At 32.0% G+C, this 17,943-nt stretch overlaps 1 protein-coding gene across 1 annotated transcript in view; it reads left to right on the plus strand.

The window, feature by feature from the left end:
* Positions 1-8,673: 8,673 nt before the first annotated feature.
* LOC111921876 (transcription factor WER) overlaps positions 8,674-17,943 on the plus strand; it is a 12,572-nt gene continuing 3,302 nt past the window's right edge. The window contains exons 1-2 of the mRNA XM_052764842.1: positions 8,674-8,694; positions 14,974-15,059. Of these exons, the coding sequence (XP_052620802.1) occupies positions 8,674-8,694; positions 14,974-15,059 (107 nt within the window). The remainder of the gene's footprint in view (positions 8,695-14,973; positions 15,060-17,943) is intronic.

The raw sequence follows: 17,943 nt of genomic DNA on the forward strand, positions 1-17,943 counted from the left end.
TCCGTCCCATATTAATAGTCCATGTTTCCTTTTTGGTTTGTCCCAAAATAATTGTCTACTTCTAAAAATAAATATGTCTTTTACCATAATACCCCTCATTATTAGTTAAATTACCATAAAATTAAATGCAAATACCATAGAATTAAATGCAACATAAGGGTAAGACTGTCATTTTATTTAATAAAGTTAATGGTAATTAATGTTTTTTTAAACTGCGTGTTTTTTGTCTGTGGACTATTATTTTGGGACGGAGGGAGTATATATTTTTCTTAAAAATACCGTACAAATAGGACTTGACGACAAGGAATAAGTCATTTGAAAATAATAATTTACGCTTCATGATATTTAAAATTAAAAGAATGAAGGAACAAACATAGTGGACCCTCAAGAAAATTGTGCCTCCATTGCTCCCCCTTAAAGCTAAGAATAATCATTATTCTCGCTTTGATTTCTGAATTACATCGCTTAATTCATTTTCATCACCTTTTATTTGTGTTTGGGTGTGTGTTTTCTAATTCAAGCTTGCGATTCATCCAAGCAACAGTCTTTCAATCTTCACTATCAAATATGGTGAAAGATTTGCATCAACCTACACATATTCTCTCCATTAATTAATAGTCCATTTCACTTGTCACCACCACACCCCAACATCTTTCACTCTCTTGTTAGACTTCTTGCATCCATCATTTTTCTTGTATATTTCTAGTGCTACGGTTTGTTAAATTACATATATACTTATGCAACGTAAGTCTTCTATATATGGTCGTTTAACTTTCCGTTCATAGAAAAGTTTAGGTCATGATGATTTCTAATGTGTTTCTATTATACTACATTTTTACTTGATAAATATTAAGAAATGAAAAATTATACTGAACTAGGCCGTTTGTTAATCAGTGGTCATAATCTACTATACCTTTTTCCTTACTATTTCTCAGTAATTTCTTCATCTAGATATCATTTTTAAAGTTCGTCACAGTGATACGTTTTTACACATTTCCTTAACTACATTACACTACACCCAATGAGTGAAACACTAAATTAGACATCCGAATTCCAACTCCTAAGAAATAATTAATACAACTTGGCATTTTCTTAACTGTTGCAATATTATTTCATTTTCATATATACAGAATGCGACCTCCAGTTCCTAAGAAATAATACAACTCGACATTTTCTTAGCTGTTGCAATATTATTTCATTTTCACTTACTAAGTGCGACCTCGAGGTTCTAACTTATAAAATCGTATACTTAAATTGCTTCAAGGATTTAAATTGTGTTACTTTTATCGCTAACTACATCAACAAAATATGTTTTTTTAAGACTCAACGACTACGGCATTTTTGAAATAAACATGCTATATACTCATGATTATACAACCCGATGCAAAATAGAAAAGGTTGGAGACGTGAAGAATGAGGTAACCATGGCAATTTTGTGGGTTTTATGGAACTACATAACCATAGGATGTTCAATAACAAACTTAAAAACAACAAGGAATTATTAGCTAGCTTCTTTTTAATATATTCCTTTCTTGTTGATAGAAAAAACAGCAAAATAAAATATGTCCTTTGAAGTGAATGTCACGAAGGTTTAATTAATCATTTTATTCTGTACATAAAATATGAATATCTGTCCTATTAGAATTTTATGGATCAAATGAACTTCATACTCAATATAATAAACTATATTGTTTTTCAGATAACTAACCATTTTCAACTAATGGAATGTTGTCTACTTATTAAGTAACTACATGCTGGTGGAAAGGGGTTCCTTCGTTACTATTTATGGAAATACATTTTTTGTCCATTCAACTATAACTTTTGCTGTATACCGAAAGAGAAATATTCAATTCTATAACTTTGTAAGCGCCAAGTAATTTGTGGATAATATATGATGTTCTTGTATCAAGAATTACAGGATTTCTTCAATATAGGAAAGCTATAAGATATTGTAAATTTCTTAGATTGTACATTGTTTATTACTTATCCTATTATAACTTTAAATGTGCAACAACATAGGGCAAAGCTTTTGGAATTAATATGAATACATATTTGCGTATCAATTTGTTAAAAAATATGATAACCGTATCAAAATGTATAAGTATATATTCTAATATAATAGTGTAGATATTTTTGTAGAAAAATAAATAAAGATCATATTTAAGAGAAATTAAATATTTTTTTATTTTTTTTTCTTATGTATCTTTCTACCAAGATCATAATTAAGAGAAATAAAATATTTTTTTTTTATTTTTTCTTCTTATCCGTCCTCTCATCATTTTTAGATGATAACAAATATAATTAAAATTTATTAATTTTATTAGATATAACAAATGTTATAATATATAGGACATTCTCATTAATTGGTGCATGATAACCACCATCGGGAATATATAGTCTAGATGCCTACAATTTCAATTAGTGAAATGTCTATTTCGCAATTATATTTATACATAACGTGTTTGTTATACTCTAGAAATTAATTTTGACAATCCAAACATGAGAAATATAGTCTTTCTCTTGTAGATCTTGTAATTAATCTTTTTTTTTTCCAACTATTTACTAATAGTACCAAATTCATATTGAATAAAACCATATCATTTATTAGTTGCTGTGTAAACCGAATAGACATGATCTCGATCGTCTATTTTTATATGTTTTGGAGTTTCTACTATATTTTTAACAATTTTTTCGATAATAAAATCTTAAATTCTACATCTCTAGTATTAGGTCTGACAATTCTCGACATGACTCGCGATACGACACAAAATAAATGGGTTTGGGTTGAGTTTTTCAACCCGTCAACTCGCCAACCTGTCAACCCGTCAATTCGTTTATTAAACATGTCATATATGAGTTTCTCAGAAAATATACGGGTTGACTTGCCAACCCATTTTAGAATATTAATAAAAAATTATATATTTTTTAAATGTATCAAGTATTATTCGCTATATAGGTTATACTTTATTCTAGGATATGATACCTGATACCATTGACAATTTCACATTTGGCATTTGCCCTAAATAATCTCACTATCTCACAAACAAAATTGAATAAGCCCTCTCTGCTCTCCCATCTGTGATGAATGACAGAACGAACTCATGAAGAACAACGACATGAATGATTGAATCATTATCGAACAACGTCAACGCCTAAACGTGAACGATGAACGTACAACACAATAGGCAATCGATTTGCTGCTATCCAACCCACAGACAAACGAGCCCAAATTTGATCCTACAAACCCAAATCCGACCCACGAACCTACCAACCTGTGAACCCGTATAAATAAGTGGATTGATGGATCATATATGAGTTTATGTTCCAAACCCGTCGACTCGTGACTCGCCAACCTGTGACATGTATAGTTAATTGGGTCGTGTTCGGGTTGGTATATTTTGACCCGCCAACCCGCGACCCACTTACCCAAATACGACATGATAGCCAGGCCAATCTAATATGGTATGTACTCTTTTGACACGTGTTCTCAAAACATAGCTCATTAATTCCCCAAAAGATTTCACCTATTTTCGTTGTTAAAACATAATTGAACGAATGCTAACCCCATTTTGTAATCATTGCTATGTTCCACATCATACCTGTACAATTGTTGCTTCTAAATGGTTGTTATTATCAAACAACCATTATACCACATTATTTAAGTGAGCCACAATTATAGCTCTATATAATGCATCAATAGATTGAATGTACGATTCAACATAACGATCCACTAAATTGAAGCATTGATTCATCGATGTTTATACTAGATCCATCATACTTACTTTATCTTGGTCTTGTGAAGTCCTATGACACCCTATCTTTGTCATCATTTTGAATCCAATATCTTTGGTTAAAGGATTTTTTAAAGGATGTTATTAGTCATCAATGGTAACCAATACTTATGCATTATAATGAAATAGCCACCTTACTTTAGAGACGGCGCCCGAAATTTGGAATTGGGGATATAAGCATGTCCGAAATTCAAACTATACTTACACAAAGTTGCTTACCATTTAATGTCCTACATCCCCAAAACATAATTTAAATAAAGATTACAATTGAATCTTATGTGTCTTCACTTATTATTGAAATCAAATAGATGATATAATCATTAAAATGTTGTAGAAAAATATCATTTTCATTGACAGTGGTAAATCATTTAAAAGTTGTTCGTAAATGTTATTCAACAATTTAATTTTTAGACATGCGCAACATGCATCGACAACCCATGAGATTGTGACTCGTGGCACCACCCATTGAGTGACACGTCACCCTGGCCGACTATATACGCGGCACGCACCCGAATCAGCTTACATATATAAACTTTTGGTTTTAGTTTATTTTTGTCACATCCTTGCTCTGAATCCTCTAGAGATCATTTCTATTCCTTACTCCCTATACTCCCAAGTTCCCAGTCAATTTAGCGAGGCCCTACAGTGTCATATATCTGGAGAACAGAAGCTCTTGGATCGAAATTCTGTCTGTGCAATTTCCCGATTTTCACTAGATTACTTTGTAAGTTAAGCTACGCTTATTTTATTTAAGTGTAACTTTAAATTATAGTCATAGTCGTTATTATGAACCTATAATGAAGATTTTTCAGTGATTCCAAGTCGTTATACTGATTGACCTACTTACAGGGATGATGTCTAGCTGGATTTAGCGAGACGTTTAAAGTGGGATTTTCAAACAGTATATTCTGTATACCAAACGGACCCTACCTCCAATCTGATCCTATTTGGTTGTTTCTTATCAATTATAGATCAGTACACATTAGGATTGTTGAAGAATCTAGACTATAAATTAGTAATAATAGGTAATAAACTAAGACTTAGAGATTATTGAACCTAGGTCATATCAAAGGAACAACCAATTGCTGAAGCGAAGCACTATCCAACTTTCCAGTCATCCACTTTAAAAAGTGAGTGCATAGTTACCTCCAACTTATACATTGATATCTAGTATTTAACTGTCTGAATGCTATATGTGCTTATTATCTGAGTTCTAGATATCTGTGTTATATGAGTAATGGTTTTTCCTAAAATATTATACATGTATTTACCATAATCATAATATATATGGTAGGACGGGTAGGAAGAGAAAAAAGAAATAAGATAATAGTTAGAGACTATGCATGTATTAATCGGGGGGGGGGGGGGGGGGGGGGGGGGGTGAAGCGGTAGCCTTTAATAGCTAATTTGTTGAATTTAAAAAAGAAATATTAAATATGATTAATATCATAACAAAGTTCGTCAATACCACCAATATCATTTGAAAATAGGTTAATATGATTAATAGAATGCTAATTATTTATCAAATAATTTCTATTGAGATAGAACTTCTTCAAAGTGTTTAAATTTCATTGTTCACTACTGCTTCGTTCATTTTATAGGTAGTGATTAGTCGCTAGGCATCTTCTAGTCGGTCTCGTAGCGTAAAAAGACTAATAAGAGATTAAACGGGACCTAATTGGGATATATATATATATATATATATATATATATATATATATATATATATATATATATATATATATATATATATATATATATATATATATTCGGGATTTTTTTTCATATGATTTAAAAAAAAACTAAAAAAAATGTCCATATATGAAAGCTATTTTTGATTAACATATGCATATCCGACATTTTTGTGTATATGTACGTTTCATGTGTGCATATTTTTTTTTAGATTTTTTTTTTGTTTTTGCGAATAAACTTCTATATAACCGACTTAATGTCTTAATTGTTTTTTTCTAAATCATATGAAATACCTCGTGGGAAAATATGGATTTGCAAAACATATCTCTCTCTCTCTCTCTCTCTCTCTCTATATATATATATATATATATATATATATATATATATATATATATATATATATATATAATATTTAGGATTATTCAAATAAGTCTATTCACTTGGATGATTCATGTATCACTATCATTAATCATATAAGATTAAAAAAAATTATGATATATATATATATATATATATATATATATATATATATATATATATATATATATATGTATATATATATATATATATATATATATATATATATATATATATATATATATACACATTGTAACCCCGTAGGGGTTCCATAGATATAAAAAACGCTGAAATCCGAGTTATTACGATTAAGTTATTACTCGTCGAAGTTTTACGGCAAAACCGACACGACACCGAAAATCATAAAAAGTGGGTTTGCGATAAAATACTTTTTAGCCTTGGCAATCGAAACGAAAGTCGTAGTATATGTTAAACCGACAACGTGGATAAAAAGAAAGTCAAAATTTGGCTTCGTATGAGAAAGTTATGATTTTTTTCTAAGATTTAGCATAATATTGCACAGCCTGGAATTCGAATTTTAAATTGACCGATTTTCAGCCGACACAATCTAAATGAGAATTGAAGATCTTGTTAATAAAAACTCAACGATATAAAGACAAACAAAAATGGATGTCGGATGACAAAGTTATAAATTTTTAACGGACTTTACATGCTAGGCCTGTTAAAATATAACTTTAAAATAAAGTCAAAATTAGCCGACAGAGTCTAAACGAAAGTTGTAGAGTACGTCGCCACCTACGCGTGGATATATAGAACGTCGAAAACGTAGCTAGTATTCGAAAGTTTCGGATTTTAGAAGATAATTAATTTTTGGAGTAATCTACGAGTGACATGTGGCACAATCCTGATCATTGCTTCCTCCCCACACCTTGCCACCAGATGGTGACACTTGGCACTCAACTCGACGAGTTGGAGGCTCAGAACTCGCCGAGTTGAGGCAAATTCCAGCCTATAAATAGAGGCGCAAATCACCTCATTTCTCACACCTCTCTCATCCTTTCTCTCCCAAACACCCCCAAACCATTTCACTACTAGAAAAATAGTCTTTTACGACGCGCAATTTATGATACGCATTGATTTACGATACGCAAACGTGTTTGATCTAAAAATAATGTCATCTCTCTTTAAATTTTAAGGATTTAGAATGCGCATTTTTGCGTGCCCTTAAATTAGTGTCTAAAAAAACATGGAGGACGCCTATAATAAAATGTGTGTCGTCTGAAGATGTCGCTTTATATTTTCTCACAAAAATAAAATAAAAACACGGAGGGCACTTTTCTTAAACGCGTGTCCTCTGTAAATGTCGCTTTATAATTTTATAAACACACGTCTCCTCTTTAGCAACTAGCTAGCAGCGGGAAAAGGAAATCCAAAAAAATTAGAAAACCCGCCTTATTTGTTTCCCCTCATTTGCCCTACGTGTGTTCTTTTCCACACAAAAATCATCGCCGCTCTTCCTCCCCTCCCTACATCGAGTTCAACTTCAAGTGTGAAATCCTAAGTGGATCGATCTAGAACCATAATTGCTGAGATGCACCCGGAATTGCTCAATTTAGCCGATGAAGGAAGCTTAGTTATAATAAGAAATATTCAGTTTGGCCTTGTTCGGGCATGGCGAACCTAGTTTGTGGAGCCTGAGGCTATTTGATTGCTCGGTACAAATCATGTTTCTGAAAAATCGGCTGTCGACGGCGATACGAGTGATGTTGTTAGATTCCATATTCTCCGATGAATTTGTTCTGTTCCAAGTTACTTTTATTATGAAATCAGTCGGCGACTTCAAATCATTATCTTATCCTACAATTCCTTTATTATAAAGCGTGATTTAGTTTCATCCATGGATTAACTTGACTTATTGCAGAGATCGAACCATGGCTAAAGTCCAATCCATTTTCCTTATCCGATTCAGGGTTCCTTGGCGCCATTAGTCGCAGCATCAACTTAGGTGACCATCTCCATCTCCATATACATCCGATTTTATCTGTTTCTTCACTGAAAACAAAATTCACCATGTTTTCCGGCCTAACAGTTGGTCAAACAGCTTTAGCACTACGTTTACTGTTAGCCACATTCTCTTCCAAGATTTCCTCAAACATCAATCGACCTTTTGGTGACGAGGTATACAGTTTAGACAATAGATCATTACAAGAACCATCTTCAAACTTTTCACGCTCTTAATTGACAAATTTTATGTTAGTTTCGTGCAGCAAGAAAAGCATCCGAAGAAATTAGGGCACAGGTGGTATTAGGAGATCGGCATATTGATGTGTATTTTTTGTTTCAACTTTGACTTGGAGTTCACAGTGGCTAACAACCTAGTTGCTGTCAGCACTGGAACCTTGATGTATCAGATGAGAAGCAGTTAAATTAGCTTCTTTGCAAGGTCTAATTAATGGCTTTAACGGTTTTTTTTGTGTAACTTGTTAGTTTTATTTGGTTTAAACATCTTTATAGACTCTTTTATCTGGAGGGAATTCTTGTGACTTTGTCATGTGGTAGTGAAGGAATAGGATTCCTTATTTAGTGATTGAACCACTCCTGTCCCAAAACATTCCAACTCTAAAAGTAATGGTCTTAATGGGAGCATGAGCATCTCGATATCAGATGCTAATAAATCCTCAAAACATTCCAACTCTACAGCTTTTCACATGTGCTTTTGTGAAGGAGCTTTTCTCATGAGCAACTATTGTTTGGATATATGATGTTTATAAAAAATTTAATGGTTTAACAGTTTCTTTTTTTATTGTGATATTGTACAGTTTTAGTTTATTACTGTAATTAAATAAAGGGTAATTTGTTTACCTCAGATACAATGGCAAAACCTCAGAAACAGGTAACCAATATGTGCCGATTACCTTTTTGCCCTTCATGTTTTTTGAGTCTTCTATAGTGTCAAATGTTAGAGTACAAGTTACTTATGTATTAGCTCTATCCACTGTTGCATTCTCCTGTTAGAGTACAAGTTACTTAAATAAATGGTAATTTATTTTCATTCTTTTGTTTTAAACTTATTTATCATATTGGTTAAGTAGAAGAAAATCTGTAACAATATTTTTGAATTTATGCATATAAGTGGTGTTATATTGTTATGGCTAATTCTAATCTTTTTGCTTTCATCTTTCAAGTGTATAAAGATGTGATGCAGAGCACGAAACAAGCCTGGTTGCAGCAAATGTGATGATATAGGTTTAATTTGTCAAGTAGACACAATGTTTATCAGTAATTACATTCAAGAAATTGTGATTTCTGCAATTTCTCATCATTTGATGCTTTAAAGCTTGAGAATGATTATTTGTATGATATTAACTTTTGTGCAATGGATTGTATTTTTTATATATGATATTTTATTTTCTACTATGAGATATGAAAATGAAAATTTAATTTGAAAATTAGTAAACCTGTAAATAATTTTTTTTTAAATTAAATTACGATACGCGAAAATGTGTGTCATCTTCATTTATGACATAGCCTTTCTTGACAGCAGCTTTAATGATACGCATTGTGTGTCATAAATGCGCGTCGTAAATGTGCGTCGTCTAAAGACAATGCGCAAAAGCGTGTCGTCTCTCGTTATGACAGGGCCTTCCTTGACACGCATTTGCGCGTCGTCTGAGCGTTTTACGACGCGCAATGAGCGTCGTAAAAGGCCTTTTTTCTAGTAGTGTCTCTTCCTTTCTCTAGCACTTCCTAAGTGTTAGAGACAAGTACCGGAGCGTCAGAAGGCTCCGAGAAGAAGAGCTTTCGGCTCATAAGGTCTGCCCTCGCAGAGCCTGGTTCCTAGCCAAACCTCCTAGTAAGTGAGTTATGCTTACCCTACTTTAAGTATAGTTTATGTTTAAGCTCAATATAGTTTATAAAATATAATACACAAAGTGTTATTATAAGATCTTTTAACTACTTACGGTACAGGGAATCTGGTTTGAAGGGCTGCATAGGGTTGTTGGATTTCAGAAGTGCTATAATGCCAAAATGGTCTTGCCCTCTGGTGTTTCATGTGTGGCCCATGTCTGTAGATAGTGGTTGAAAAGTATTGTTTAACACTTATAAGACAATATCGCTTGTAAATAGCCGCAATAAATATTAGAATAAAATCTAGCGGTAATGATACTAGGTTTCGTCAAAGGAAAAGACGATTGTTAGAAGCGAAGCGTTGTCCATGTTTCGAGTCATCACTTTAACAAGTGGGTGCATAGTTACTTTCATCTTCCACATAAATATGAGGTATTCAATATAAATGCTATGGGTGCATATTATCTGTGTTCATGATATCTATGTTGGATGAACCAAATATACATGTTTTATTTGATTTAAACTATATATGTATTTTATACCTATAAAAATATTGGGTAAATATAGGTAGATGAATAATGAGGGACGAAAGATGATATAGATAAACACTGGCATCTATGAACTTAGTACCCTACAGATGAACATTGGCAGCTGTGCCACAACCTGTAGATATTGTTTAACTACGATGCGCCTAAAGGATAATATCGGCAGCTATGCCCAATAGAGAACGTCATAATCCTGGAAGTTGTGCCTAAATGATAACATTGGCAGTTGTGCCTAATAAATAACATTGGCAGTTGTGCCATTGAAAGTGATGGACTTCGTTCATGTTCCTTAGGACAATCCATAGGAATGAATCAATGAAGAGTAGATGATTCTTAGAGTAGATCCTTAAGAATAAAGAAGATAATGATGATGGGTAATTGGGTTAATTGTTTGACGATGAAACATAATAACTTTATTATTGTGGGTTGAAAACCATATGTACTCATCAGGTTTCCAACATGAACCACTCAGTATATTTGTATCACATGTGTTGATACGAAGCTACATTACACTGAGAGATTAAAGGAGATGTAAATCACTAGTGTAAATGAATGTAAGGTATGTTTATGTTTATATTTCTGTATTGACGATGACATCCCAAAGTTTTAATATAAACAAATTACATCTCTTCGGAAATGTTTTTATAATATAGTTATCATGTTTTATGGGAACAAATTCCGTAATATTATTCTTTAAAATGAATACTCTAATTTTCAAATAAACATAAATAAAATTTTTAAAATGACTGTGAATTTGAGTATGTTACACACACACACACACACACACACACACACACACACACACACACACACATATATATATATATATATATATATATATATATATATATATATATATATATATATATCTTTACTACTTATAAAAGAAATCTAACTATTTCTATAAATAGATTGAATATAATAATATTATTTTTTTTAAGACGTTCAAACTATTAAGCTTGAAGTACAACCCATTTATAATATAATAATATTAAAACTTTAACCCTATCATTTATCCCTTAAAAATCTCGTATCAAATTAATAGAAGAATTCATTTGCAAATTGAACCCGTCAATCTCAACACTTCAGCCATTTGAAGCGGTCAATGTCAACAATTTATAGATGATCTCTTCTCTCACATTGGTAACAAGCCATTTCATAATATCTATCTTCGTAATCCCTTCAAAGTACGAAATATACACACACTCTCTCGAAGAACCCTAACCAATAACCAAGACAGTATAACCACCACCACCACAGCCGCTCTGCCTCCTTCCGCCTTCAACCAACCACTATCACGACTACCGTCATTCCTCTCACCCACGACATGAACTTTCTTTTGGAACATAACATTTTTCTTTAAAAAAATATCGTTGAAAGAAGCTATTTGTCCCCGCCGCTGTGCGTGGGTAACGGCTAGTATATATATATATATATATATATATATATATATATATATATATATATATATATATATATATATATATATATATATATATATATATATATATATATATATATATATATATATATTGCATATTAATACCTCATGAAAAAACATTGATAAAAAACAAAAGAACCATCAAATTGGAAAGTTTAAAGAAAAATAGTTAAGTTTCTAATCTCCGCTAGGTTTACGTTCGTAGAGATTATGAAACCAATTCCTAACCCATGTCTACCTTTTAACATTTGATATTCATACATGAACATGATTAGTTTTTCGGTTTTTCTAATAATATTAAGCTGTAAAATTGACTAGTTTTTTCGTTTTTTTTTAACGGTGTTCAACTCTGAATAAGTATTCATATGTAATTTAAGACTTTCATAAATGTTCATCTGTGAACGTGATTAACTTTATGGGTTGTTGAATAAATGTTGATTTTTGAATAAATTTTAATCTATGATGGTTATAACTTTATATATGTTCACCTATGAACATTATTTATATTTTGGGTTATAAAATGATATGTGTTCATACATATTACGTTATGAAGAGTCATGAATGTTCATATATTTCTCAATCTTCAACAATGAATGGTAGTCGGCAATTTTCACCTATGAAATAGTAATCGTCAATTTTCATTTATGAATGTTAGTCGAAATCACAATTTCTTGATGTTCTATACTTGATATTTTGTTGATTCACGCAATTTGATTTTTTATAATTGATTCTTGAATTTTTAATTACTATCTACTGATATTGATTTCAAATAAATTCTATAATTTAGAAACATCATTAATAAACTATTATTTCTTTTTTAAAATAAAATAATTATTTTTACCATGGTACATCTTTAGTCCTAACTTATCAGGGCCGGTCCAAACTGATTAGAGGCCCGGAGAAAACAAAAAAAATGGAGCCCTTTTCAAGGTGTTTTTTTTAGTTTTAAAACTTTAACCAAACAAAATAATGTGGTTTCATCGGTTTCCTGTTGTTTGGTTCAACATAAAGAGAAATTAAATAAAATTTAAAATCTAATTTGTTTTTCATAATGATATACTTATAATTATATATAACATTACCAGTAAAAAAAATTATGATCATTTTGATATTTTATTAATTGAGGCCCAAAACAAAAGCAATAAACCAAAAAAATACTCTAGAGGTATAAGAACAATCAAATTAATAAAAAGTATAATGCAAGTCCGTTGCCACAATCTCCAACAATAAATTATATTTATTTTTCCATGTTTACCCTTTGCAACAAATCAATAGAAAATTAACATCAGGAAGTATGAACCAAGCAGCAACAATTTAAAAAATACTTATTTTCATGTTTTCCCTTGGCAATACACAACTGTTGTGGGGATATAAAACAAATAGCAAGGTACATTAAATTATTGTTCAACAGCAAACCAAGAAGCATCTTAAAGCCTTTAGAGATTGAATGTGTTAGACATAACTTGAGCAATGTACTTCTATGAAGACATGAGCATTCCCAATAGCAAAATACTAAGCCAAATTAATATGAAAGCCTTAAACCAACAACTACGGTAGCATGTGGGACAAAAACCTGCTAAACCTGCTGTTGTTAGTTGTTAAAAACCTCCGAGGAGTTAAGTTGAAAAAAGCCAATACATCATTATAAAAAAAATCTAAAATCAGACTTCGAAATTCGTATTGCACAGTGTAAGAAAAAAATCAAAATTTAGAATGGTAGAATCAACTTTAGAAAGAATTAGAAATTTCAAGTAGCTTTAAACTTACACATATTCAGATTCAAAAATTAATTAAGTCTTACTCTCAATTCTCGAAGTTCGCATTCAGAAAGAACTTCCTATTCACTGAATTGCGTATGATGCAGCAGTGCTAGTTTAGAAACAAGAAATCAAAACTAAGAAGGAAAGAATAAGGAATGATCTGGTGCCTGTGATATTTTAGAAATAAGAATTAAGTTTCAGAATTGAGAAGAAATCAGAAAGGAAGAATAAGAAATGGTTGAACTCAAAAATCAAAGAAGAAGAATAAGAAATAGAATATGTCTAGAACTAACCGTTATCTAGAGAAGTGGTAGCGATGGCGTTTAAAGTTTCCATAGAAACTAGATGACTGATATTGTTAATAAGCCTTGAAATTCGGAAATATCGCACGCCTCTCTCTAATCGAAATGGCTCCCGCTCCCTTTTTAGTGCCTAATCAGTATAGGACTGTTGGGCCTCTAAACCAGTCCATTAAGCTTAAAAACAATAGACTATCAATATATAACCCAATATAACAAATATAAAATGGGGGCCCTTTGGCATTTGGGGGCCCGGGGCAGTTGCCCAGCTTGCCCTGGCCCATGGGCCGGCCCTGAACTTGATCTAATAGTCAAAAAGATGGTTCTATCATCTATGGTTTTATGAATACACATGGTTTTATGTTGAATCCATCTCTCTCTCTCTCTCTCTCCCTCTCTCTCTCTCTCTCTCTCTCTCTATATATATATATATATATATATATATATATATATATATATATATACACACACACACACTCTACAAGAATAACTATATTTAGTCGCGACGTTTGTCGCCGCTAATACATTAATTTGGTGGTGACACGTTGCCTTTAAAGGGTCACTGTTGTTTCTTCGTCACTAATTCTTGTCATTGTCACTAATGCTTCGTCGTCACTATTGTCATTTGTTGCTACTAGTGCATCGTTGCCACTAATATCATCCGTCACCATCAAAGGTGTCTCCACTAATTGTAGTTTTACCTTTTTTTTAGGTTTTTTTTTGAAACTGTTTGCTCCTAATGCAGAAAAAACCATAATAAAAATATAATTTTTTTTTATAAAATATTAATTACAGAAAAATAGATCGACCAGTAAAATTTAAAAATAAGACATGCCAAAATATTATTCCAAACATTAACTGCTAGATATATTATAATTCTAACAAAATATTACTACTCGGCTAAAGGACTACTAAATACTCATTTGTCATCGGTATGAGCCTTATAAAAGACTTCGAATCTAGTCAAGTCTTACTCAACATTAAAAATTATATTAATTATATTTTTAATAAACAATTAAATGTATCATATATTACTTCTTTGAAACAAGCACAACCCCTCTTTGTTTGTGTATTTTTGTAGTGCGCATACTTCTTTGTTTATTGTCGAACACTTTATAAATTTGGACATTTGAAAATGTTCAACTATTTGTGTCCAATTTTCAAGTTCCATGCCCTTGGGGTTTGGCTAACGCTCTTGGGATATCTACAAGCCCTCCGACGCTCTTAAAATGGTCATTCGTTTTATTTTTACTGATATATGTAATAATGTTTGTGTAGAAACGCATCAATGCTCTCCAACCACTACAAGGAAAAAGGCCATTACCGGCGACAAAAGTCGCCGGTAAAAGTCCCAAAAGTCGTCGGTAATACTAATAGCGGCGACGCGTCGCCGGTACTGAGTCACCGCTATTGTCTCGTCGCTATTGATCAGTTTGTCGCCGCTAATAATAAAAGTCGCCACTATTGACTATGTCGCTGCTAATGAGTATTGTCGCCGCTAATAAGCTAGTCGCCGGTAATGACGTCTGTCGCCGGTAAAAGTGTTGCCGGCAAAAGTGTCGCCGGTAAAAAAAAATTTCAATTTTTTAATTTTTTTTAAATAATGATTTTGGTTGCTGGTGATAATATCGCAGGTAAAAGTGTCGCCGGTAATAACAATATTCGATTAAATATCAAAATCAATAGTGTCGACGCTAATTACAAAACAAACATCCTATTAAATATCAAACATAATAGTGTCAATGCAAATTACAAACAAACATCCAAATACAATTAAATATCAAAAGTCATAATATCCGAGTAGCAAAACAACAAAATTTTTACAATCTACCAAGTAGCAAAACGAGACAACATATGCAAATGAAACCCATCCTTACATACCATCATCGTCGTTCCCATCGTTTCCTTGATTATTTTGTGATTGAAAAAACGAATAAAGCTCATCCCTACGTGTCGGGTCGGCGAGCATTGCACAAAGATTTTTCAACTACATAATTAATAACAATATATATAAACTTATAAGTTAGATCGTCAAACATAAACAAAAACTATCAAAATACATTGTTATTTTTAAACTAAGATAGAAAACCAAAATACATTGCTATTTATTGCACTTGGGACAAAAACCAAATTACCAAACTTTTTAGCAAATAATCACCACAAAACCAAAACTACCAAATCAACATGCATTTCATGATGCTAAAGTAGATTGCGATTTTTAAACAAAGATAGAAAACCAAAGTACATTGCTATATTTTGCACTTGAGACAAAAACCAAATTACCAAACTTTTTAGCAAATAACCACCACAAAACCAAAACTACCAAATCAACATGCATTTTACGATGCTAAAGTAGATTGCTATTTTTAGACAAAGATAGAAAACCAAAGTACATTGCTATATTTTGCACTTGGGACAAAAGCCAAATTACCAAACTTTTTAGCAAATAACCACCACAAAACCAAAACTACCAAATCAACATGCATTTTACGATGCTAAAGTAGATTGCTATTTTACCTGTGATGGTTGTGATGGTGGTTGTGATGGTTGCGAAGGCTGTGAAATCGTCGGGAGACCAGAAGGTTTGCGGCCAATGCCTCTAATGTGGCCACATCGCTCTCCTAATACTTTCTCGAACGTAGCTCTTTCTTAAGCGGGCGTTAACTCACTTTCACCTTGAATTTGTTCTAACAGCTCTTCAACTAACCGATTCTGTAAATCCCAAAAGTGAGTAACAATTAAGTATAGATAAACATTTAAATATATGATAAAAGTATAATTAAATACTTACATATTGTTCCGATTCAGCAGTAACAAAGACATCATTCTTATCGGTATGAGCTGTGCGAAATGTTTCCACTCTCTTAAGGTTATGTTTAACTTTAAAAATTAGATTATATTTTAAATAAATAATTACATGTATCGTACGGTACCTTCTTATAGCAAGTACTGCTATACGAGCTCGAACCCCCACGATTCACATTTGTTTGCTTTTCACGGATTTTTTTGTTCCTTTCTGAAGCAATTATGTGTTCGTCAGTTTGAAAATACTCAACTGTCTTCGCCCAATTATCAACAAGCATACGATCAGGAGGATTGGCCAATTAGGTTAGACAGGATAAGACACCCCATCCGTTGGATTGGATATCTCATCGAACGGTTGAGATGCAACAGAGGGTGAAAGTGCGGATTCGGGTGGTAACCCTTTAGCGACGACACTATTACCGATGACAAGGGGCTTTACCGGCGACTTTATCTAAAGTCGCTGATAAAGCCCCTTGTCGCCGGTAATAGTGTCGTCACTAAAGAGTATATTTCTTGTAGTGAACAACTTAGCACTCTAGGGATCCAAGAAAACCCGATCCAAATCAATTTTTCTCTACAAATACAAAAGTTAGTTAATTAAATATTAATCACAAAAACTTAAATATTATGATATAAATAATTTAACTTCATATGCATAATTATGACATTCGTTAAATCAAAGCAAACATTGTTCCAACTAGATAGGCTAAGGGATGTTCTCCCACATATCGCTCAATCTCATGGAAATACATATTATCACATTTCCCGATATCGAAAAAAGTAATATATTTGTGAAAATCTAAAGCCACATGTTTCCCCTTGTTTTTTAGTAATAACTTTGAGAGTTTGATGTTTTTGAACAATCATCTTGTTCTGTTTGCTAGAACAATTGAAAAAGTAAAATTAAAAATATTACTCATAATAGTTTATAATAAATGAATATATACGTCGTGATGTAAAAAAGTATATATCACAAGCTAGATTTAGTAAGTAAGTAAGACAAAATATACTTTTCACAATTTTTGCTAACCATATTTTTTCCGACCTTGTTTTTACTATTTGTATGTAGTTTTTGACATACTACGTACATGTCGGTTTCTATATATTATATAATAATTTAAAAGCTATATATATATAGAAAATGGTCATCAAGTTAATGAAATGTGTTAATTATGTTTTAAGGATTCAACAAGGGTCTAATCAACACGTACGTTTGAAGAAAAGATCCAATCATTAAGGGTAAAGAGTTATATATAAATATAAATTTATGTGGTTAATGTGTGTTTGAGATAGAGAGGCATGTATGTGACTTTGGTTACGTAATACTACAGATCTACGTAGAAAATGTAGACTTTAACATATAATTTGATGAAGTGTCGTTTTAGGGTTAGATGAAAACTAAACCCCACATAAATCAGTGGCTCCCACGTCCAGCACCAATCC

This window comes from Lactuca sativa, chromosome 6 (assembly GCF_002870075.4).
Source record: "Lactuca sativa cultivar Salinas chromosome 6, Lsat_Salinas_v11, whole genome shotgun sequence".
Classification (NCBI taxonomy): domain Eukaryota; kingdom Viridiplantae; phylum Streptophyta; class Magnoliopsida; order Asterales; family Asteraceae; genus Lactuca; species Lactuca sativa.